Source organism: Polypterus senegalus, chromosome 12, assembly GCF_016835505.1.
Source record: "Polypterus senegalus isolate Bchr_013 chromosome 12, ASM1683550v1, whole genome shotgun sequence".
In the NCBI taxonomy this organism is placed as follows: domain Eukaryota; kingdom Metazoa; phylum Chordata; class Cladistia; order Polypteriformes; family Polypteridae; genus Polypterus; species Polypterus senegalus.
This window is the reverse complement of record NC_053165.1, coordinates 4,588,766-4,615,022: the sequence shown is the minus strand read 5'-3', so window position 1 is coordinate 4,615,022 and position 26,257 is coordinate 4,588,766. Positions and strand designations below refer to the sequence as shown.

The 26,257-nt window shown below is 39.2% G+C and overlaps 1 protein-coding gene across 4 annotated transcripts in view; it reads right to left on the bottom strand.

Annotated features, from left to right (window-relative positions):
- adamts9 (ADAM metallopeptidase with thrombospondin type 1 motif, 9) overlaps nt 1-26,257 on the bottom strand; it is a 235,057-nt gene that overhangs the window by 127,298 nt on the left and 81,502 nt on the right. For 2 of the 4 annotated variants that reach the window (XM_039772881.1, XM_039772885.1), the window contains exons 1-3: nt 14,244-14,894; nt 13,711-14,075; nt 5,298-5,460 (exon numbers count right to left, since the gene is read on the bottom strand). In XM_039772881.1, coding sequence (XP_039628815.1) covers nt 5,298-5,460; nt 13,711-14,075; nt 14,244-14,346 — 631 coding nt within the window. In that variant the 5' untranslated portion in view covers nt 14,347-14,894. Of the gene's footprint in view, nt 1-5,297; nt 5,461-13,710; nt 14,076-14,243; nt 14,895-22,337; nt 22,540-24,841; nt 25,012-26,257 lie in introns of those variants that run through there. The other 2 variants (XM_039772882.1, XM_039772884.1) reach the window with 2 other exon arrangements.

Here is a 26,257-nt window from a genome sequence, read left to right as displayed (position 1 = left end):
TTCTTCTGCTTGGGCTCGCTTGCGCACTCGCGCTCTCTCTCTCTCTCGCTTACTTGTGCACTCTCTCTTGCTCACGCATTTGCGTGCTCTCTCTCTATAAACACTTCCTATACAATCACAACACGTGTCGTACACTGGTCAAAATGATTTTCACGATTTTCTTTGTATAAATTAGGGTGCGCGTCTTACAAGTGGGCACGTGGAACACACATATAATATATATATATATATATATATATATATATATATATATATATATATATATATATATATATATATATACAGCCTTCAAAATGTATTCACCTCCTTGAAAGTTGTCACAATTTATTATAAGACATCACTGAGTCTCAGTGGATTTAATTTGGCTTAATTAGGTTAGGCTGGCTGGTAACTTTGAATTGTAAAATGAGTGTGAGCGTTTGTATGTGTGTATTTTATGATGGAGTTGCTCGTTGTCCAGCATTGGACCATACTCCCAAGCCCCTATAATGCAACAAGAAGATTTGGAAAATCCAAATTCAATTCATTCTTAGTAAGCACACTTCTGTTTATAGCCCCAATATTGTATACAATGATTATATACTGTGTGTAGTATGAACAGGAAGAGAAAGATAATATAAAAATACAAGAACAACTAACAGAGATCAGTTTCACCCTTAGTGCCAGGCTCCTTCATCATATACTGTTGCCTTCTCCCCAACTTAAATTTGCTATCGTCAGTTAAGACATCCCATTTCTCACACTACTATAAGCTGAGGGTCAGCCTTAACAAAGACTCTGGGCTGATCCCCACCTAAATATTGAACGATAGCCCTTGCACTCACACCCTCACCGTGGACTGCATACACAATAAACCTAAAAAGTAAAGCTAAGATGTGCTGTTATAGCTCAGATGTTTAGCTCTTTTGTTATTTGAGGGGTGGTTTCACTCATTGAATATTTATGGATTATTGCAGTTTCCCCAACTACTTACTAAACTTGCCATTCTCACTCAAGCACATCCCTGGTTCTAATAAAGCTCTAACTGTAACAGGCCTCACTTTCAGCACTTGCTGTGGATCATTCCCCAAGTGTCATAAAACAACACCCCTCATACTTACAGCCCTAAAATGCACTGAGCACATAAGTGAGCTGATCTTGACAAGACCTAGCACAGTGCAAACAGCCAGAATCACAGTTATCTGTTGTGGCAATGCTGTCACTACACTATAAACAGTCTGTCACATTATGTTGCATATCTGTTTTAATTAGCAACCTGGCCAGTGTGGAGTTAGGATAATCTCATCATATCCATCTTGTGTTCTCCAGTGTCCTCCCACAACCCAAAGCTGTACAGAGAATGCCAATTTATGACTCTAAGTTGACTTTGACTTATTTGATTCGGTTAGGTTGTCCTCTAGAAAGACAGACAAAAAAGATGAAAAATGACTTCTAATGTTATAGTAAGACTAGACATCAATGATTTCTACAGATAAAAAATATTGAATCCTAAGAATGTGTTGAAGTAATTATAATAATAATAATAATTCATTCCATTTATATAATAATTTAGAGTTTGGTGGGGCTCCTACATCCGCTACAATTTAAAATGTTCACAGCATTGTGGTGTAGTGGTGATGGCACTGGACTTTAAACCCCAAAGGATATCGATGCAGTTCCTGCCTCTATCTCACTCTGTGACCCCGAGCAAATCAATGTACTAAACTATGCACTAACTGTAAAAAAGATCTGTAAACAGTTAGAGCGTATCATAACCTCACAAACTTTAAAAGTCCCCAAAGTCCTACCAATTATCATACTACTTAGTAACTTATTCCTTGTGTCTATGGTTTTCTAAGTCAAGAAAAACTCCCTAATGTTTGTGAGAAACTTACCCTTAATGTGTTTCCAGCTGTGTCCCTGTGTTCTTGCTGAATTCATTTTAAAGTAAAAGAATTGATCCACAGTCCTAATTCCTTTAATAATTTTAAACACTTCAATTATGTCACGTCTTAATCTCCATTTGCTTAAACTGAAAAGGTTCAACTCTTTTAATCTTTCTGCATAACTCATGCCCTGTAGTCCTGGAATCAGCCTAGTCACTCTTCTCTGAACTTTTCCTAACCCTGCTATGTCCAAAACCACACAGTACTCCAGATGAGGCTTTAACAGTGCATTATAAAGCTCATCTGACATGGACTTTACACATTGGGGTATATAACCTGCCATTCTGTTAGCCTTCTTCATTTCTTCTGAAAACTGCCAGGACGTGGACAGTAAATAGTCAACCACAGCTCCTAAATCCTTCTCATAAGGTGAACATTTGATTTCTAGACCTCCCATTGTGTATTCAAATCTAACATCTTTACTTCCTATGTGCAATACTTTACATTTACTTACATTAAGTGTCGTCTGTCACAAATCTCTACAAGCCTGTACGCTTTTCAAGTCCCTCTAAGCAGATTCAGCAAATTCTATATTATCTGTCAATCCATCTAACTTGGAAAAATCTGCAGACTTAACCTGCTTGTTGTTTATCTTCCTATCCAGGGATGCGTTTCACAAAAGCTTCATAACACTAAGTACTTCATTATCACGTACAACTAAAGTAGTACTTAATCTTTTTTGGTAAATTAACAAGTGAACAAACCAACTTATTACTTTTAATGTCGTCCTTTATTTGGACTTTTGCCTGCAATTCTGTCACAGAGACACACAGGTCACCTTAAGTAGATCATAAAAAACACACTGATGCTCTTATTTAGACAAAATAACAAAACCACAACAACCAGCAACAACAATAATAATAATAATAATAATAATAATAATAATAATAATAATAATAGTAATAGGTCAATGTTAGGAAAAAATCTAAAATTATCATGTAGGGTTTTTGTAGCTTAAATACCTATAGGCAATTTGAGTACATAATGAGTTAACTAATCAAACTCCCTATATCACCAGTCATATCCTTTAAAGTCAGAATGGGAATCGCCCCTCAGTACCAGTAAAGACAATGGTAACTTTCCAGAGAATTGTGCAACTCAACTGGAGATGCAGTGTAAGACGATTGCTGGTCTAAATGCTCTTTTGCAGGCAGACACGAACCCCTTTGCATTATCTCAGTAATCAACAACTAATAAACACAGGATGTCCAGCGGTGAAATAGTGACCCTCCTTTGTCTGGTGCAGGACAATTTGGAAAAACACAGTCCCACTGTTAAGCTTCTGACAGCTTTCTTTGCCACCAGTGGATTCCTGCAGACCATCGGTGATCAGCACATGGCCTCAGAAAGGTTGCTGTCTCCAATTCTGTGCATGCGGTAATCAGAAAACTATTGCACTATGCAAAGCAGTCTGTCCAGGATTTTAAATCACCCGTAGCTCGCAAACTATTTCACCTATTGACCTGAAATTTGGTACACATATACTACGTGAGGTCTACTATCCGCTTTCGGGGTGATGATTTTTATTCCTCTTTTTATTTTTATTTTATTGTAGAATTAACTCTCGAATGCGTGCAGCAGAGTGGCCGTGTGGCGCATGCGTACGTGCACCGTTTTCATTCCCTACCACTTTCACGGTCACTTCCCCTTCCTCTTCATATCTTAAATTATTCTCGAGGCAGATTGGAGACTTAAGTGCCAGCTTAAGTGGAAAATTAAGAAAAACGTACTAAGTAATCGCAACACAAAAACTAACTTAATCAGTTTTAACGCGAAAAGATGCCGACGGAAGAAGAGAAGCAGCGGGCCGCTAGGGTGGAGAAAAGAGGAGCTTCTCAGGAAGCAGCAAGTGCATCAACCTCTGAGCAAACGAATGCTAAACGTACAGAGAAAGAAAGAGGATCAAAACTAGGAAAGCTCAAGTCAAGTGTAACGTGTAGTGTGCCGTTACTGGTTATATATAATAGTGTTTATGTGTCTTGAGCCTCCAATTGCACAGCTCAATGGCAATGGGTAATATAGAACAAATCAATAAATCTAATAAAAAATTAAAAACTGTGTATTGTGTTTACTCAGATTATTTTTGTATTATACTAACTTTATTTGGAGATAAGAAACAATTAAGTGTTATAATAAGCAAAAATAAAGGAAATCAGGAAGGAGTAAATGCTTTATCACAGCATTGTAGACATCAACCAGACTCAGGATCTGAACTGTGGTTGTTGGATCTACGGTATGAGGGCACTTTGCTTGTATAAATTGAATTTGAAGATGGGTTTATTAAGGGGTAGATGAAGAAGAGGAAAAATTAATCCTACAAACACCTAAAATCTGACAAAAGAAAGAAAAAGAAAAGCTACTTACTGTAAGTCCATAATGTAAATTACAAAAAGGTGGAAACACTACATTTTGGCTGATGTTGAGACTCCAGGCGTGAGCAGTTGATAAAACAGCTGGAACTCTGTGATTTCAACTTTCTTCTTATTTTTTTTCCCAGAATGGAGATAACTTAACCTCTTTTTTTCCATTTTGCTGATTCAGCACTAACATTTGACATGGTGACATTTTCATTGGGGTCGTGTACCCATTAATTGTAAACATCCTAATACTCGTCTACAGATGTTCCAAGTGAGAGCTGTACTCTTTGCTCCAGGTATGTGACTAATTGCTTTTCAAAGTCTTGCTGCACATTGCTATATGCCTTTAAGTAAACAGACAAAATAAACTGCTTGTTATCTGCCTGACTGGATTAGACGGCCTTTGAAGGAAGACATTAGCTCTGATTTACAGGCCCTGTGTCAAGAGTTTATTTTCTGACTCAAACTTTATGGAATATTTTACAAGACTTGTACACCTTCAGATTAAACCCTAAAGCAGCCCCCTTTGAATGCTCTAAACCAGCAGACTGGTGTTGTCTCGTTTTTGAGGATACTTATTAGCTACCTTTGAGCTACACCACTAATAAGACTTAATAAAATAGACCTGAACACAAATGGCATCTCAATATCAAATGTCTGCTATTTGTATGAGAAAAATCAAATTTAACAGCACCAATGCAATCCTTAATTGGATCAAATATCTATATAGTGTAAATATCCATAATTAAAGAGAAATAAAAACTTGAAATAGTGTCCAATAAAAAGGATTTAAAACAAAACTCAAATACAAATCAGTGCCACTGAACAGTCACAGAAATGGAACCTTCTACACCGTTCTGAATATTCATTGCTCATATTATAATATCACTTTTAAACAGTTTATGTTTCATTATATCCTGCCATCCAGATTTTCCCTTCTGCCTATCTATTACACAGTTCTAACCTAATCGCTACCGAGTTCAAAGTACATGGAAATCGATGTAAAGCCCATTACCTGATGTTTCACAGGCACTTGTTTTCTTGGACTCTTCTTCATTGCTTGAATCTTTTCTGTACACGAGATGAGGTTTGCTGTGTTCTTCTTCAAAGGATTCTCCCTGGTGGTGATGCAGAGGCTCTACAAAAAATTCTCCCTCGGGAGACCTGAATGTACCAAGCTTTAAGAAGAAAAAAATGGGTTACAATAATTGTGTGGCTTTTTGCTTGATAAGGTCACATAGACAATAAACTTTTACCTGACAAGCCCAATTCCACCCCCACTGCCAATGTGCTTCACCTCAACATATAAACTGTGTGTGTGTGTGTGTGTGTGTGTGCGCGTGTTTATATGTGCATTCATTCACTCTATTTTATGAGTTCATCTATTCCAAGTGCATCGCTTGGGGGGCTGCTTTGGGCACAAGTAAGTCACCAACTCTGGATGAGATGCCAGTACTTCACAAGGGAAACTAATGCACGTTGTGTATACTTATACAGTACATGAATTTGTATAAGAATAGAACCCTTTGAACATTAATAGACATTTCAGTCCAACACAGCAGTCCAAAGTAGTTCATTATTCACTATGTATTGAATGTTTCCAAAATATTTTTTGTGTATGCATTATGCGTATATACTGTATAAAATATTCAGTCTGCTTTCACCTGGGTTGCCTTCTCTTTTGATTTGTGTCTAACCTTGATGTGTGTTCTTACAGTATATATGCATGTGGTATAGTTTGTACTTTTTGATAATACATAATAACCGTAACTTTCTGCAAGCACTCAGGTCAAATTCAGAGAATGAAACTCATTTTCTGGCCGCACTCAATGCCTACTCCATTACTTTTGAGCAATGGCCACACAGCGTTTACTTTACTCAGGGCCATCTACAGCACAATGTACAAGAGAAACAAAAATGATTTGCCCAATGATTCCACACTTAAAAGGCAATTTGTATATACATTAATATATTTTCAACTTCAACTCAATTTATTTTTAACTACTGCTTGTCTCTGTGTACTGACTCATACCACTTGTATACTGTATATTCACAATTATCATGTATTAACAATAAATTACAAACCATATAACAGGTATAAACTGGATATATACACATACAAATGACACTTAACTAACAACAATACAAAGTCTTTTCAATGAAAGCATAAAACTTACAACAGGGTAAAATCACTTGAAAACTAAACAAGTGAACCACAATCTCTAGTTAATGGTGTTCCTTAAGAAAATAAATCACTGGGGGCCTGCGGTTGAATATTAGAACATTAGAAAAGCTGTGCCAAGAACAGGCCATTCAGCCCAAGAGGCTCGTCCACCCTATTCATCCTGATAGGTGTTTCCTTAACATTTTGGGACTGTGGAGCCCTACACAAAAAGAGATTTGATCCACATAACCCCTATGAAAATTAAAAAAAATAAATACAAATTACAAAATAGTCAGTTACGTGAAAAATATTTTTTATCAAGAAAACATGAAATATATGCATATACAGTATAAATTTATTGAATAAGACAAAATAATACAAACTGTTTCAGGCATGAAGTGTAAATGTAAATAAAAAGGACTTGCTCACACTGTACTACATAAACCATCGATATACAGCATGGTGTAAAGTTTGTGAAGGACAGTCTCGATGTAAGTGTCATACAGTTTCTAACCTACGCTGATCATTTGTTTTGATTGCAGTGACAATCAAACATCTACTTTCCCATAAGCACGTAGAAGCAAACTGCAATAAGATCTTAAATGCTCACTGACTTCAAGGTCCAGATTCACCCTGATTTTTCCCTATCAAGAAGTAAACTAGTCTTCATTTTTTTTAACAGAAAGTCTGAGTTAAAATCATCCACCACATACTCTTCATTCATTGATAGCTTGCTTAAATTGCTTAAATGGACCCAGAATCCTCAAAAAACCTTCCCTATAGTCCTGACTTTTACGAAAATACTTTTCAAATGTAACTAATGACATTTTGTAGATGATTGATCCCAGTAAGATTTAATTGATTAAAATTGCAATCTTCCTTTATCTTTTCTGCCTCATTCATTTGGTCAGTTATGTTTTTAAATTAGCAAAGAAATTATTTTCAATTCTTTGTATCCAAAGTTTAATTTTCTTCTTTGGGCCTTCTATTTTATGTGTTTCCTGAAGTGATAAGTTAAACTTTTTCAAAAACCAAAGTATGTCGTCTACAAGGTAACATAACGTTATGTTCCAGTCTGTATCTTTAAAGAACTGCACAAGGTCACAGTTATTGTTTGATATGAATATAATGATTTCTGCTCTCAAACTATCACAAATCTAACTCTGTGAAAACCAGCAAATATCCACATGTATTAATAATACAAAAGGAAATCTAACTTGAGATGTTTACACATATTAGAAAGATAAACAACCAACCACAGTAATATTAATACATTCAGTTTAGTTAATGCACACAACTAGATGCTCAATGACAAATACCACACTGTATGCTTCAAACATCATTTCATTTCAGTGGTAGAGACGTTTAGTAACTCTCATGACAGACAGCGTTATCTCTCATTCCTGGTTTGGGTGAGCTCTGAGACTTAATCAGTGCTGCATCAAATTCAGCCTATTTGTTGCTCATCTGTCATTTTCCCAGTAGCTACAGCTGATTCACAGCATTATGACTGATGGCTCACAGAACTCCTATAAGGTTTTGCAGAACCCTTCGATTACCCCAAACAAAATTTAAGAAACTCCGCTCCAGATTGTCCAAAATAGCATCAAGTCGAGTTATGAAGGCCCCTAAAGTCCTGTGCTACACTTCAGTGCTTGCTAATTTATTCATTGTATGTATGGCCCTTTGATGGATGAAGAAAAACTTTCTAACATTTGTGTGATATCTGCCCTTAACAAGTCTCCAATGGTATCTCTGTGATCTTGTTGCAGAATTTACTTTAAAGTAACAACTGGGATCAACTGGACTAATTCCTTACATAATTTGCAACAGTTCAAACATGTCTCCTCTTAATCTCTGCTTGCTTAAACTGAAAAGGTGGAACTCCTCATAGCTCATACCACTTCAATGGTGTGGATAGGATAGTCATGACAGACATAGTTCTGGTGGCCATATATAATGTGTTTCTCACTAGTGGGTGCAACTGCTTGTTGATGGCGGTCCCCACTTAGAGAGGGGGCACCAATAAATAATTTCATAACAATATGATATAAAATAACATATATAATGCATAAAATAATTTTACAACAAAAAAGGAACACACGTAAATTTTAATTGAATTACAATAAAAGCATATCCAAAATCCACAGATTACACAAAGGTCATGGCCACAAAAAAGACATACACATTTTTAACTGAATCCCATTTTCTAACTTGCTATAATAAGCAGGCGGTCAGAATCCTGTTGTTTGCTTGGCACAAGTTCAATTATTAAAGGAGGGGAAGGATTATGGGAATTCATTTTGTTTGGGAGTAAGGGGAGGGTAGTGTTATTTCCTAAAAGCCGTGTCAGATTTGTCTCAAAACAATTTGCAACAATTTTTTGACAGAAGGCATTTAATATTTAAGAATTGTAATTTCTACAATCTGAAAAAAATCCTCAGTCATTGGACTTGAAGAGAATTGCAGTGCAAGACTGTTTCCGAGTTGTTACACAATGAATCCAAATAGCACAATGTGAGAGCCTCTAATAACAACAACAGGAGCAGCGTATGAAAGCAAACGCACGCCAAAGACAACTTGGATGCAATGTGACCATAATAGGGATTTAATAAATCAATTTCATTTGCTTCAAGACTGGACGCTTAAAATGCCTTAAAAGCCACTAAGAGGCTGGCACATATGAATTACTGGGTGAGAAATCGAGTTTACTGGGTGGCTCTCCCACTTATTTTAATGGAAGATAAAATGCAGATAACTGTGAGTATGTGTGCATGTAAGAAGACATTAAAGAAATGCTACCTTGCTATGTTCGGTCAGTTTTATCAGGCATGACTTGTCACTCTCCTGAAGCTGGCACATGTCAAAGGTTTTTGCAGAGAGCACAGTGTGTTCCTAAATGCAGAAATCCAATGATGGTGGTTCTAGATATCAGTCTGATTAACTCTCATTTTGTGCCAAAAATTAGGCCTAATATTAGTTGACTGAAAAATGGTTGTTGGCATCGATATCATCCATCAATGTATTTACAATGGAACTCTTCATTGCTAGAGAGCACTGCTGCTTTCTTATGCAATAGTTGTCTAGGCTACTAGTGAGGACAGTGCATTTGAGATAACGTCTCACTCTATGGCGGCTACAAGACAGAAATAGAGGAGATTGCAACAGGGAACTCTAGGGCACTGCCTCAGACCTTCTGTGTGGCATTTGGGGCCCAGGAAGTGTTTTCTGGAGTACACTCATAATTATTTCCTGGCTGAAACTTAAATTGCCCCTCCATTCAGTCGGTGATAGAGCTTGGATTGGAATGAGAGACACTGCTAAGGACTAATCTGGCACAACGGTGAGAGGCCGGGATGTGGAAAAGGAGTTTCCTAGTGGAAGGTGAGCAAGGATTGCATAATGGAGTAATTGTTTGTACCATGAGAAGACCAACCACCCAATGACTGCTCATTTAGTTAGGCCATTGGGGGGGCATTAGGTCTTTATTATTGTTCCTTCTAATTGCACTTAGTAGTTATACTGCCTGTCATGTTAACCTTTGCTTCACCTTATAAAAGTTTGGCCTTGTTGCGTTCTAGGACTTATGAATGCCCCCTACTGTCAACAATTTATATACATACACATAAGAGTAGAGGTGAATAGTTGTGTACATGTATGTATACTGTATATACACACCTGTATTTACTAGCATATACTGCGCTGTCTTTTGTGTCTTATTGCATTTTATCAGTACTCTTCTGAATGGATTCATTTTATAAGGTGCTTTCCCTTTAACAGTTTATAATTTTTTCATGTCTGTACTGTGCTGGTCTTCTGTGAAGACCCCTGCACACTAATCAACTGAGTAAGCTGAATCAGTCAATTACATGATGAATGTATGGCTGTTTTCTGTTATATTGGTTGTTAGGTGGCTGTTGAGAAATGAGGATTCCTGTTGTCCTTATACTGTATTCTTGTATTGATGTTTTGTTATATAAGTTTTACTAAATCAAATGTCATGAAACTAAGGTTGTCATAGTAATAAAGCACATCATAAATCAGTATGAGTTCTGAGTCTCTATAATACCAGAAGAAAAGAAAAAACAGCAAACCGATTGGTATTATTATGTGAACTGGATGTCAAAGATGTACAACAGACTGTACTACAGACCACCCAGATTTAGGTGAGGCTTTTCAAAACCTCATCAATCACTCAAATCAGAGTTGATAATAAGAGCTGCCCAATAAGGTGACCACGGCATGACTTTGTCAGAAGCACCACACCAGTTTACATGTAGCATGACTCAGGAAAGGCTTTTCATTTCCAGCTTTACTTAGATAGTTTAATGCAGCTTGTGGGGTCTTCCATTTTCTACTAAGATTAAACAAAACTACTGTTGCTTAAGCCTGCACAGATTGGGTGTTCTGAAGAAATCATCACCTTTGTTTTTTGTTCACTCTCTCCTAAAATCTGAGTTCATCTACTGAATCGCCATTTAAATTGGACCATTCGTTTTCATGCCATTGTGTTTTCTGGTGTGTGTTGAAGTATCATGTAAGCAGCAGCCTGTGAAGGATGCTAGGAAGCCAGTTGGAAGCAGCATGGTGTACAGTAATGTGGAATTAATACAAATACACTTAATTTTAAATGTAAAAATTATTTCTGAATGTAAAAATAAAATGTAAAAATTAAGTCTCAACTGCTGCTTTCATTGCTATAAAATTACAACTATAAGCTTGCCATTCCTGAAGCCATCTGCCAGTGATGATGCATGCAACAGTGAACGCTTGTCACATATATAAGCAAGGAAAGAGATTAAAAAGGAAGTCTGATTTTTTTAAAAATGGACACGTCTCACAAAAATATTTTTTTATGAAAAATACCTTTGTCAATACATGTACAGTGTCAAAATGTAAATCGATACATAGGAGCATTCATAGCTTTAAAGTGGACATATGCCCATGGAGAACTATGTTATCCTAAATAAAGATTAATTATGCAATTAAACACATGTAGTGTGAAATGTGCAAATAAATAAGTAATAACAATATGAAATGTGAGTCAACTCTAAATAACTAACTAAATGTGTCACAAAATATATTTCTGCTACCTGTTTCTTTAAGTATTTAGTTATTTCTTCATTCATTTAATCCATTGATGCTGCACACAACGTGAAATAAGCTCGGAAGTGAAAACTGTCACTTTCATTGGTCAACCTTGAGAGGGCGGGCTCTAGCTAGTGCTGTCGTTTGATTGGTGACTCGTCCACAGAGTGGATGGATGCACTTTGCTTAACTTGGGAATTCTGTGGCTCAGGCGTATGATCAAGGCTGTTGTGACTGTGCACGTCAGATATGAGTCCAAGAAAAAGTTGCTCAGAATTCCTGTGCAAAGCAGAGACTTTAATTCAAGAAACTTCAATTTTATCATTAGGAGTTTGCATGTGACGTGCCTGCTGTAAATTTGGCACTTGATAGCCAAAGGTTTATATCCACTCTGATGATTCACCAATCAAACAACAGCATTAGCTAGAGCCCGCCCTCTCAGCTTTGACAAGTTAAAGTGACAGTTTTTGTTTTATTGCTTATTTCATGTCGAGTGTGATGTCTGTGAAATAAATGAATGAAGAAATAATTACATAAATACACAATAAAATAAGCAATTTTTATTTATTGTCACATTTCACTGTACTTTTATTTATATTCATATTAATTAATTTCTTACATTTTATTGGAAATATTCCTTTGTAGGTGCCCCTGTGATGGCAATTATAAGCAATGGATGGAGATATAGTTCTGTTGTTTAAATTACAAAAACAATTTCACTTAACAATGCACATTTCCAGGGCAAATGAAGCTATGCCACACTTGAGAAAAAAATAACTTAAGAGAGCAAATAAAACAGAGTTTTCCCAACACACCAGACAAACATGACTGCTGTCTTACTTCACTCCAGTAGTGAAGACACATCCATGACATTAAGATTGTTGTTTTTAAGCCATTTCTGTGTAGCTTTGGCTAAATAAAAGCAGTAAAACTAAAAAGGTCCTTATGTATTGAATAAAAAAAATAAGAATCCACCACATTTACTGTATATACTGCCTAGGAATCCATGTAGTAAGCCCACATGGCAGTTATCCAGGCTGCCATGACACTAAAGTACCACTGGTGTCAGAGATGTGCACCCAATGTGTCTGTGTGCCTAGTCTAATGTGGCAAGGAATGCAGTAGATGCTCCCTTGCCTGGTCAGGTTTGTCTTTGATCATCGGAGCTAATAATGCCAGTCCATCTTAACTTGGCAAGGTTTAGACCGGCTGCTGGTTCCAGTTTTCCCCAATCTCATTTTGTGATGATAAGAGTAGCCACTTGTATCAATCAGACCAGATGAGAAAGAGAACAGACCCTGATGCCAGTGTGCCAAATGTGACATGATTATGAACAGAGCATCTGCTAATCCCAGTACTCCCATTCAAACCTCACTATGTGGAACCAGCCCATGCTCAGAAAGTCCTGCCTAATCTATTTGTGAACATAGCATCCTGTCCATGAACAAGACAGCCATTAGTGTGAATGTGCCCCATCCAATACACAGTAGCTAGTGAATGGGATAGCCACTGATGCTCATGGTGTGCCCTGTCTAATCTGTCTGATATCTGAGAAGCCATTTGCACCTTTCTACCAAGTCTAAAAAGGGAATGACTATGTGGTGTGGTCTAATCTTCCAATAAACACTGAAGTCCACTGGTGCCACTGTGCCCAATCTAACCTGCCTACACACAGAACAGAAAAAGACCATGTGTGCCTTGTCAGATCCAGCTACTAACAGTAGTAATTTATGTCATCATGCAAACTCTTCTATCGGTGTACCAATATTCTGCCACCACTGCTTCCTCTATTGCTAGTCTAATGTGCCTAAACCATGACAAACTGCTTATGCCAGTGATCCCAGTCTAATCTAGCTAGAACTGCAGCAGATACAGTATGCCCAGTCTAGCCTGACTAAAGTTACAGCAGCAGAGTGTAATCTGATTAGAAGCCATGCAGCCACTAGTGCCAAAGTGCCCCCCAAATCCTAACTATGAAGGCAGCAGCCACTAGATTCTCTGTTGAGACACAGAAGACACCACCAAATCAATTGGACTCAGAGACGAACAGCCATTGGTGTCCTTTCCCAGTGTGACCAGTCAGTCGTTGTCGCTTGTGCTCTCCTACATCCTGCCCTTTACGATGTGATGTAATATTCCCACCCTCGGTTTAACGCTGTGTCTGTGCAGAACTTACCATGCCGGCGCAGAGGCTGATGACTGCCGTGTGCTCCTTCTGCGAGTTGACATGTCCAGAATAAAAGCAGTGCTTGAAATCGGTGTCCTCCTCGTGGGCAGAGAAAGCCGTAACGTTTTTAGCTCCCAATATCGATACAGTGTAGACAGGAGCAATGAAGCCCGCGTCGGCAGTCAGGTTGAGGTGGAAATCACGGCCAAAGACGCTGATCTTGTACCAGACCTGCGGTGCGCCCCAGGTGTCCGTCATCTGTCCGTCCGAGAGCGGTGCGCTTCGCCTCGTCCTTTTCCTGAAGTGAACGTCGTGGGGAAAATTGTGTCCGGCGTCGTCCACTCGGCGAGGGGTGGCGATCTCAAACAGTTGTGCTGCAGACGGGGGTGGGGTGTAGAAGAAGGGGCACAAGCAAGAAGGTGCAGGTCAGAGGGCGTTCGATCGCGCACTTTTCGAACTAAGCGAGCATCTCATAGGAAAAATCAGTGAAATCATGAGAAAAGATAAATGGAAAGCAAAAGAAACCGAATCGGGCGCGTTACCTTGCCGCATGTATCCGCGGGGGCTCCCTGAGCGCACAGAAGCTACAGTAAGGGCGTCCGGGACGAAGGTTACCAATCCCAACGCCCACAGCACCAGCTTCATGATTGTCCGCTTCAGTCCCAAAGAGGCGCGCGCGGCGCTACTGCTCCCAAGACTTGCTCCTTCCACGTTCAACAGCGGCTTCCAGGGGGCACTTTAGGGGGGCTTCGTCGGCGTGTCTCGCAGGGCAGGCGCATAGTGCAACAGGAGGTCCCGCGCGCGCACTCGGATCGTCCTGTGCGCAGGACTCCTTCCCTGTTCAGAGCCGAGCTGTGTTGCTCTATCGCGCTCTTCGGTGGGCTCTGCTTAAGCGGGCTGCGCAGGCGGAGCAGTTGGTGCGCTCTGGCCAATCCGGGCAGCCAGGCGAGAGGCACTCACTCGGTCCCGCGTGGACTGTCAGAGTCGCTCAGAAGGACTACAGCTGCGAGGAAACTTGGCGATCTCATATACTGACTGCGAGGGAGATCCATCATTGCATGCCAAGCAAGTCCAAGTGACGCATCGCGTCGTAAAAGCAGGTAGCGGAAAGAGCGGCAGAAGCCCAGGGGATTCGAGACATAACGGCGCACTCGCTAGCAGTTAATGATAACATTCTCAGTTTATATTTTTAAAACCCTAATTCTTAATATTTATTTACTGATATTCAATTTCGAGTATTTATCAGAATCAATTGGCATATACAATACAGTGCCTTGCACAATGATTACAAATCAGTAAATGTCAACTGTCTGCGGTGGGCTGGCGCCATGCCCGGGGTTTGTGCCTGCCTTGCGCTCTGTGTTGGCTGGGATTGGCTCCAGCAGCCCCCCGTGACCCTGAAGTTAGGATATAGCGGGTTGAATAATGTATGGATAAATGTCAACTGCCAATAACTTTTCGATCAAGATCAGAACAACATCGTGAAGGAGGACCGATCATAACGTGGTATTTACTTACTGAAACGGATTCGTTCTGTAGTTTGCTACGTGCTCTTTAGTCTGTAGCATTTAGTCAAACATTTTCTTTTTGCTTTGTTATACAATTATTGACACAAACAAAAAAATCTATATATAGTTTTGTTTTAAACTAATTGTCGCTATTAGCGACTCTGTACTTTGACACAGTGGCCACGGCTTGCATGTTTGTCAGACAAGTATGTAAGGAACTCTGTTCACATTCAATAAGCCTGACCTGGAACTTGACAGTTTGAATATACACATTTCATTTAAGATTCACTGTGATTCTTTGGCATGACATATCGACGTGACAACAGCGCAGAAATGCAAATAAATGAGTGTTATATGTAAATCTGCACATACCGTATGTATGCTGTATACTGTACATGTGGGTAATATTTATGTCAGAATGGACTGCACCGAGTTTGTGTGTATACTATACTGTACATAATATACAGAAATTATACATTGATGCCTATGTGTCAGTGTGGGTATGGGTGGTAAAGACTGTCCCCATGCAGGATTGGTTACTACCAGAGAAAGGATTGAAAATGGTTGGAAGGATAATACACATGAGCTTGTGTGTTTGTATACTATATACTGTACTATACCAAATAGTCAGTCAGTCAGTCATTATCCAACCCGCTATATCCTAACACAGGGTCACAGGTGGGGTCTGCTGGAGCCAATTCCAGCCAACACAGGGCACAAAGTGGGAATAACCCCCGGGCAGGGCGCCAGCCCACTGCAGATACCAAATCTGTTTTATGTATTGCTGTATGGACCAACACACTGTGTAAGTACAGTATATTCAATTTCAAACCCACTTAACCCAGTTTAGGGTCACAGGAATCAGGGCCTAAACTAGCAGTATTGGGGGGTGAAAACCGGTCCATCGCAGACCACACACTCCCCAGGTAAATATCCAGACTCCATTTACTAATCCTTGTTTTAGTTACCCCTTAGTTTCACTATAACTTTGTAATTGAAGAAGTCTAACTGTCAGTCCTGAAAAGTGTGAAATAGCTGAGTACGGACTCCAAGAAAAAAAAAAAAAGCAGAATTAGCTATAAGCCACCCTAATATGGGGTGTTCTTAAGAAATGTAATGATTCATTTCATGAGGTAGAAGTACTTAATAAACAAGAAGAGCTGCATGAGATATTTGAAATGTTAAACTGTGTGCTGTAATTTAAATGTTTAAAGTCTAAATATTCTCGATTGTTATAGACATTTGTCATTTACCTAGGTTGCATTATTAAGATTCAGGTAAGAGATTGGGGAAGTGTAACTATTGTGGTGGATGGCCGGCTTCATATCCCGGCCGCCAAGAGGAGCTCTCCCGACAGCATAACGGGCCCCGAATTCCAGCAGGGCCTCATGCACTATGTAGTTTTTATGCACAGCCCTGCTGGATATCTTGGGGACCACTGGGAGTCGCTGTCAGGAGGCCCGTGGACTCATATATGCCCTATAACTCGGAAGTGCGTCATAATCCCGTGACAGGAAGAAATGACGTACTTCTGGGGTGAAGATACGGACTATTTACCCTGACCCGGAAGGAATAAGGATTTGTGGACTGTTGGGCCGGAACACCTCTGGGTCAGGGAGTTTAAAGGACTCTGGGAAAGCCCAGACAGCGAGCTGAGCTGGGAGGAAGGGTAGCTAAGTGTCTGAGAGAGGAGGATTGTTTGATTACTGTATGAATAGTGTAGAGGGGAAGGTGCTTAGTGCACTGTATTATAAGAAAATAAAAGAGTTGTGGACTTTTACTTGGTGTTTGGAGTGGTACCTGAGGGTTCAAGAGGTGGATCAGAACCTCTACTGCAACACTATATTGTCCAAAAGGACTCGTTCCATTATAGGGTGACTGAGATCTAATGAGTTGCATCACACACATGGGTGAAATGAATTCTGTTTGGGGTCCCAGTTCGTCACAAAGTCATCTGAGCACTGACATTACATACATGGCCAAACCTTATGTCTTTGACTTTGTGAGGAAACCAGAATACCTCTAGAAAAAAACATAAAAAACACGAGGAAAACGTACACATTCCATATAAACAATGACCAGGCTTGAATTTGAGACAGCAGCACTACCAATAAAATGGGTGTTAGGTTAATTAGTGCAGTGTAAGGAAGTGTGCTTTGCAATAGACTGGCAATCTGTCCAAAGTTGCCAGCACAGGCCTCAGCCTCTTGTGTACCTGAATGGGATTAAAGATTTGAAAATTGTATTGAATAGGGCTTTGGTAAAACTTGCATAAACTATTCCTGTCAGTAAAGCTCTTTTGAATTGAATTGTGACTGATTAACAAATTCATGTTGAGACATAGTGATTTAAGTGGAAATTTTTGTTTTTACAAATAATCAGCTTTTGGTTTTCATGTGTTCTGTCAAGCAGCATAATCATTTGGATGGGCAAAAAAAGGAAACACAAACATAAGAGCAAAACCAAATTTTGTTAGCAGTAGAAATTGTAGCAAAAGTAGAAGTTTGTGAATGACAGAGGTCGTCGGAGAATTGCCAAACATCTTCACGATAACCACTTTTTAAAATAAGAAATCACTGACTGTGCCACATCTATACCTTGAAGGAGATGGGCTGTAGCAGCAGAAGACAACATCAGGTGGCACTCCTTTCAGTGGGCATCTGATCACCAAACTAGACAACTGAACTTTGGAAAAATGATATCTGGTCTAATGAATCTCAGTTTCTGCTATGATAATCCATTAATACATGTTACCTTTTGTCAAAGGTACCATCTGGTGGTGGTAGCTGTGTCAGCAGAGTGTCAACTAAAGGCCACAGTGCATCACCCCTTATGGTCACAGTCTACCATTTTTCAAATGGATAATGCATGACAGAAACTCCGTCTCACTCAAAGTGCCTATGCACTCCCTGATTTCAGCCCAACAGATTGCCTGTAGGATGAAGTGGAAAGGCTGGTGTGCAGCATGAATGGCTAACACCTTAGACATCAGGGGCTACCTTTGCACATCTATCAGGTGTATAAGTCTGTATTGATTGGTCTTAAAAAGATTTATAAAGCACCCATAACACTTTAGAATTGAGATTATTAGTCAGTTACTGCTACATAATAAGACCTTGAAGGCTTTGTTTGTCTTAGTTAGCGCTATAACAAGCATGTAAAGCCCCTGTTGTAAATGGTTAGTCATGGATGTGTGGCTGAAAAATCTGCAGAGACTGTGTTGCGTTGTTAAGCCACTGGACTGAACAATATGTTTCCAGCACCTTTTTGAATCTATGCCATACTGTTATGGTGGCAAAAGGGTATTTACCGGTTACTAAATAAGAATACCGATTAAAGGAGCCGTCAAGTATAAAACAAAGATTCATTGCTTGGTGAACAACATGCAAGTATGTATTGAATAACACAGAGAAAACAAAAAACAAAGCCATATATTATGGTTTTAAGTTAAGTCACTTTTTCGCCAGGTATATTTTTAGTATTCTGTTATGGAAACATGAAAGTGTCTTTAATGTACGGTTGTCACTCTGCCCCCTACTGGCTGAAAGCTGCACAGAGATCCTCGAAATAGATTTGAGATACCACCCAATGTGTGGCTTTGGGTCTCTTATTTTAGATTATTTTTTGTTGTGTGTTAGGGCTTTGTAGCTCAGTGAGCGTACTGTAAACGCTAAAAAGAAAAAGCTTGTCGTTCTGCTGCTTAACATTTTATACTTTAGTTACAAAGCAAAGGTGCATTGACAAAAAGTAATTTGAAAGGAATCTGTTCATTCCAAAGTTTCTACGTTTGCTATGGAAGGCAATGGTGGAATGTACTGTTTCCATCATTTTATTAATATTTTTAACCACAATCCCCTGCAATGCAGATAAAACATTATCAGCTATGATGCACCACTTTTTTAGCTATATTTTGACAGACAGCCATTATGATTAATTTAAGAAATATATGTTCCAGCCCTGGTAACAGCATGGCTGTAACGGATTTTCTGTTCCAGCTTTGCAGGTAAGATGAAGTTTTTTTCAACAAAAGGAAAACAGAATCATGTAGGAACAGCAGTCAGGTTATTACTGCAGGGATCACTGCATTAATTATGTTGTTAAATTAGTTTCAGGTGTGGCTGTACACACCCTTCATTTATTTTCCAAAGCCACTTTTCTATCACTTGATATTCCTTCCTCTAATAGTACCAACAAAGGCACATTTTTGTCTGAAAGCCTTTCTTTATGACATAAAAGACTCCAGGAGAAGTAAACACAGATCAGCACCTATGGTATGAACTGCTAAACATGAGTACAGGTGAGGCAGCGTGAAAGCAGACCATTGGTCAGCCAGGCACTTTGCTGCTTCAGCACTGGCCATCATTATGTGATCTTTATGCCATCCAAAGGATTGAATTGAGGACATTTTGGACAATGTAAATTGGACTGTTTTAGCAGGAGTTATAAGCTCAGGTTCTGATAAACACTAAAGCAAGAGTAGACAGCAACAAATGATAAACTGTATTCTACAGAATGCCTTCCTACAGACAACACCATCACTGTCAATTAACAAAACACTATGCAGTAACTGCATTAATATTTATAGACAGTAAACATCAGCAGAAGATGCGACTTATACAGACTTGTGGGAGCAGTCGATGGTGGAGCCTGCACTCTTGTGCTCTAGCCTTAGCCAACAGGGCACCACACTGCCTTTGAATAATATATAGATTGTATATACAGTAGCAACTTTCTGGTCACAAAGCACTTTACAAGAATAATTACATATCCATACTCTGAGGTCCAGTAGATGACATGGCTTACTTTATGTCATATAAATAGTCAGGGGTGGGTTTCTACAACAGGCAGAAGAACTGGCAAACTGAGGGTGAAACAAGAAGTCAGTTGCTGGAATTAAACTTGTGTAGGTGTTTAATATAGCGCCTCCTGTTGTAAACAGCATCCCTAGGCAGTTTAATGAATAGTATAAATGTCGTCATCTTTGTAAATTTGGAGATCTCCCATGAGAAGTAGTTATCTCCGAGTCACTTTGAGAGTCAGTCATAGAAACTGAATCGCACTTACATAGTGTGTGAACAACAGAGGGCGCTTCAGGCCATCCCATTGCCACTTAATGGCATGAAGGTCAAAGAAGTACAAAAAATTTTTTTTTTTATAAAATAAAAACACACAAAGCAAAGAAGACATAGTATATCAGACAACAATGCTGACCCCTATTTGACTTGAAAACATCACTGATTTCTAAGCTCTGGTAATAACTGATCTGAGACATTCACTGCTGTGCCTTGTCGGTGACTGAAGCTGATGTCACATCACACAACTTCTAGCTGGAGGGGATGCCAGACTAGACAACTGCAGTTGCTGATGTCATTGCCTGAGGAGGTCAGATGATAAGACAAACAATTGCCTAGGATGTCAAATTAAACAACAGCGTAACGATTTTTCATCACTTTCATATTTCCAAAGTATCTCAAGCTTGCCCTTTTTCTGAAAGCTGTCATGCATGTGTGTAGGTGGGTCACTTTCCAGGCTCAGCTGAGGTATGTAATACCACCCCAAAATGAGAGGGGGTGCTGTTGCTAACGTTGTCACCTGTTTCTGCATTCACAGATCCAAGAAGACACTGCATGAGGGTAAGGTTCTGTAAGCCAGCAATACCTTTAAAAGAGATAAGGCTACTGCCTATATTTTCAGTTCTGTAGCACCATTGTGCACAAGAATTCAACATGACAATCCGGTTGGTGTCCCAACATTTCAGCTTGATCCTGGGTTTCACTGCCGTTCAACCACACAGCCAATAACGTGCTGCCTGATGGAGCTGGTGCCTGTCTGAAGGCTTTTCAGGGTTTTTTTCCCCCATTCTATCCTGGTACATAAAACAAGAGACATAAGACAGACCATCAGGTACAAAGCACTATTGTGTTCCTTGTTTTTCATGGCTGCAATATAGATGTTGTAGTTCAGGGTGAGCACTCACTGTATCTCACCTCTGACATACACAGAGCCCTGTCCCTATGACTTAAAATACAATCAAACCTGGTAAGGCGAGTGGCAGACTGATTGGACTGAGTCGATGGGTATGTCAGACTATGTGATTGGAGGTCATAGGAGTGCATCCCAAGTGAATCTAAACTCTTGACTTTGGCTTGATAATGCACTGTTCCACTGCTACAGTTTGTTTTTCTGACACTCTGACTTTTACTACCTGCTGGCACCCCCTGAAGGGGGTCGTATGGGTCGCTAGCCACTTTCTTTTTACAAGTAACTTTCATAGTGGTCACCCTAAGACACATTTACAGTAGTTTCTATATTTCTAAAACATGAACTTTGGCAGATGACTCACTAAAGAAGTCAATGCTTGGGACTGAACAGGCCAGCTTAGAAATTTAAATTATGCTTTTCCATACTAACAACAATCCAAGGCAAATTACACTTTTAACACAACTGATTTGGCATTTTTACAATGTAGGATGAAGTGACTCACTGTGGATAACACAGCAAGTGATGAGTGGGCCTTGAGCCTTCAGCTCATTCTTTACTGCCCAATGCCTTTAGGCCAGGGTTCTCAACCATTTCTCTTGGCATACCACCTCCAGCAATTGGAATGGTTCAAAGCATCTCCACTTATTTTAATCTAAAATTATTAATAATGAACTTTTATTGGACAAAACTGATGATGATATTGCATCTGGGGATTCTAATAAGGTATTACGGATAGTTTTTGTGTGCGTTTAATTTTTTTTAATGAATTATATTTTAATGTAGGAACAGTAGTGTGCTTTTTTTTTTTTGTTCTTTATTTCGCCTTATACAATTTGTCATATTGGGAATTTGTTAGTTTTCGCATACCCTTTGGGACCAGAGCGCAGGGTCAGCCATTGTATAAGGTTAAGGGCCTTGCTCAAGGGTCCAGCAGATTAGGATCTCTTTGGCTGTGACGGGGGATTCGAAACAGCAACCTTTGGGATACGAGTGCAGATCCTTAACCTCAGAGCCACCACTCCGCTCCACGATAATGATAGTGAACAAAATTAGAAAGCCTAAAAAATTATGGAAATTATACAATTACATATGAATTCAGATCAAAAGAGGAAGAAAAGCAACTCAAGTTATTTTCACAGTACTCACAGTATGACTTCAGATCAACCATCACAAATGTTTCCAAGTTGGTGCTGAGGCTAAGGTTACTTCATCACACAGAGGGTCTTCATTTCAGGCTCCAGTTTTGACAACTTTACGCACATCTGCGTCTGCATTCAGTAGATTCCATTATTTAGGAAAAAAGAAGGAAACCGGACACTGGTGACTCTGTCAAAAGCAAAACTTTCTACTCTTGATTAAGATTAGTGAAAGTTAAAAAGAAAGGTTGGAAATGTTTATTTTACCATTAATAATTGTTAATATTTGCTTTTGATCCTCATTTTATATTCTTCTGCACTCATTTGGCAAACTCAGATTTTCCTAAAAATGACGGAAAACCAAACAAGTTTACCAAATCTAAAAATACATCGGATGACAAATTTGGGAGGCTTATTTAACATCCTACTCTGTAATCTTTGTGTTGCGTTTAATTATGTATTCCTCCCTGGATCCTCCACACCTCCCCATATAACTTGGCACTTTCTCCAAATGTTATGTATGTATGTATTTATTTATTTAATTAATATGTGCGTGTGCCTGCCCTCGTATTACACCTGGTAACCACTTTTGTGCCTGCCCTAGGACAAGCTCAGCGTGGGAAAGGAGCTATATGAATAAAATGTATTTCAATAAAAAAGTATTATTATAATAATAATAATAATAATTATTAATAATCCTCAGTATCTGATCTACAAGTACAAGTCAAGTAGTTAGGAAGGAGAATGTCACTTTATCTGAACAAAGTGCTGTTTATATCACTGGCATGAACTCATCCATTACATACTTACTTATGTTTTTATTTACTTATAACTAGCATGTTCCTTTCTGACCTCTGTGCTTCTAAATGAACTTTCCTGCTGCTATGGCCATGGCAGATTTAGTGCTACAGATCCTTCTCAGATACGGTTTATGCATGTTATGGTTGTTTAAATGATCGTATGTCATGTTTATACTAATGGTGAGCGAATGGAATTATTTATTAAAAAAAGGCGAGAAGCTTTCAAGGGGCAATTCCTTCATTCTGTGCATCCCGATGCTTTATCACTTTTGTCAGGTCAACACAATATTCAAGGTCAGTTGGTTATTAGAGTTCACCAGGACTTTAAAAAATATGTTTTGAATTTGAATGTTAGTATTTATGACAGACCTGCTACATGTACCAGGCAGTGTGGCAAAGCAGTAAAGGTTTTAGATTTCAGACTCTGACACAGCTGACACTGTGTGACCGTGAGCAAGTCACTTCACCTGCGTGTGCTCAAAAACAAAAGAAACTGAGCCAACCGTAAGTCTCAAATGTTTTAAGTCATCTTGGAAAACGGTGTCAGTCAAATAAAAATGAAAATGTAAGATGTAGTAAAAATGTAGTAAAACAAGTGTGGTGACTGAAACACTGACTTCACAGTAACTGTTAGCTGTAGGTGGTCTTCCATATGTCTGACTTTAGCTAAGAGTCCTGAGTTCAAAACACTCTGAGAACCTCTGTTGTAGGGGGCCATACTTTCCGACGATAATGGAAGTAAGTGAAGGTACAGTATGTAGGAACATCACTTCTATTAACACTAGTCCAGTGTACCATGACTTGATTTATTTAACAAAGTTTTTTTACCCTACAGTGTAAATCTGTTTTTTTCACTCCTGCTCATGGGTATTGATCTGCAGCTTCAACTTTCAATTAATGTCTGCAATCGAAGAGCTTTAAGTCACTCAACAATCATAAGAAAAACGGAACTGTCTTGTAGAGAAAAGGAAACAATCTTTTTTAAACCACTAGCCAAGTAACTGCACTGTGTTCTGTCAAGACATGGCACAGACAGCATGAACCCTGGTCTTCACAGAGGGAAGGAAAAGACACATTGCATCACACTGCATGTGGCAATGAGCTGAAGATCATCTGCAACTAAGCAGGCACTGCATAAGTTCCAGCTGTGTTCTGGGACAATTTGCTACGTGCCTTTAGAGTCACAGCAGTACTCATTGTAACTGTGATTGCACTGAGCAAGACGTAAAAGCTTTATCAGCTCATGAGTCAGATTAGACTGCAAAGGTAAACAATTCAGGCCAGGATATTCCCACTGTGTCATGGAATCAAGCAAGTCCAGCCCCAGAGCCTGCCGTCACTGCGATCTAACAGAGAAAACGCCTTGGCAGGCATCTGAGCCCATACTCTTGGAGCTGGGAGGCAGCACAGTTAGCCACTGAGCCACCATACATATGAAAGTAAGACTTTAACCTAGAAATGTGCACTTACTTGTTACACTTCCACAAAAAGCCTACAAAGAATTTCTGAGCTGTCACACTTAAAAAAAACTTGTATTGATATAAGGGGGTTCAGAAAATACACAAGTGAATGGACATTTGGACAGATAGATCTGTCGAGGTAGGTATTTAAATGTATAGGTTTGTGTTTATCTGCTGTTACTTTATAGTATAGCGAGAACATTTTGATCTGAACAGACAAAGCTGGCATGGCAGCACAGAGATTATTAGCTCACAGTTTTGAATGAGACGTTTGTCCATTCTGCACATTTTTCTTTGTCTCTTCTCCAGGTTTCCCAGTCTCCTTCTATATCCAGACATGTTCCAGGTGTGCATGAGTGTGCCTTGCAATGGGCTGACCTTGTATCTTGGGTTGTTTCCAATTCAAGCTGAGTCATTCCATGACCTGTAATGAAATAAGTAGGTTTAGAAAATGAACAAATGAATAGATGGACAGATGGATGGCAGGCAATCAAATATCTGTGTCTATATACGAGTGAATGTTGCATAGTTTTATATATGTTTAAGGCATTTAAACTCCTTTTCAGGAAAGACTGCCCTGTACAAATATATTGATGGGATTGAACAGGCAGATGGGTGTTGGGTTTCAAATAATCTTACAAAATGGTGATGAAATGATGACATTGAAGTAAAAGTAAATAAATAAACTATAAAACAAAATTAGGACATTATTTGGGCAATCCCAAGAGTCAGAATCCAAGTTCAGGGATGATAACACATTTTAAGAAATATATTCATTCACTAGGACGTCAGTGACAGCCATATGATAAAGTAAGCCGCCAAGTATGCAGGAGACTTTCCTCCAAGTCCACTAATCCTCTGATGCACAAATTTAAGAGGAGCTGAAATGCACCCCAGCAGACACAAGGCTCAAGTCTCAAGTCTCAGCTACACAAACTATGACCAGAAGATATTCCTGCACACACAGAGGATGCAAAACCACTGAAGGAAACTCATGCCAGCATATGACAGCTTCATAAAAGGGATGTGTGGCCCTGTACATATGGAGTTAACAAGGAGGCATTGTGTGAATATATTTATTTATTTATTTATGTAGCTGACATGAAAGCAATTTATAAATCGCAAGAGTACATTATATAACATTTTTTGTGGAGCACTGGCGTATAAATGACTTGTTCAGGGTGACATTGAGTTCACCGACCCACCAGTGTTCCAACTCTCTAAATATGTATTACCAAATATAATGCCTCTGAGATGTCTGTGATGACATCCGTTGTAAAAGGCACTATATAAATAAGACTTTTTGTTGGATACATTGAAGGGTAAGTCATATTTATGCAACAAATCAGATCTCGTTCGTGTACTTTCTGTCACTCTGTTGTAAGCGATTATCCGTTCCCAAGTGCTGCATGTTACATTTCCCAAATTTCAGCAGAACAAATAATCCCAAGATAGAACAACAGCTGTTCTGTTACACATCAATGAGGATGGTGCTCTTTGGCCTACTTCCCTGGAAACGATTTTTGCATCTACTGGCTGTTACAGACGCAAACCCTTTTTTTCTGATGTTTTCCTTGGACAGGCCTGGTGGCATAGTGCTTAGCACTACACCCTTAACAGTATATGGGATTCTGATTTTCCTTGTCATTATTTGTCTACTATCTCCATTG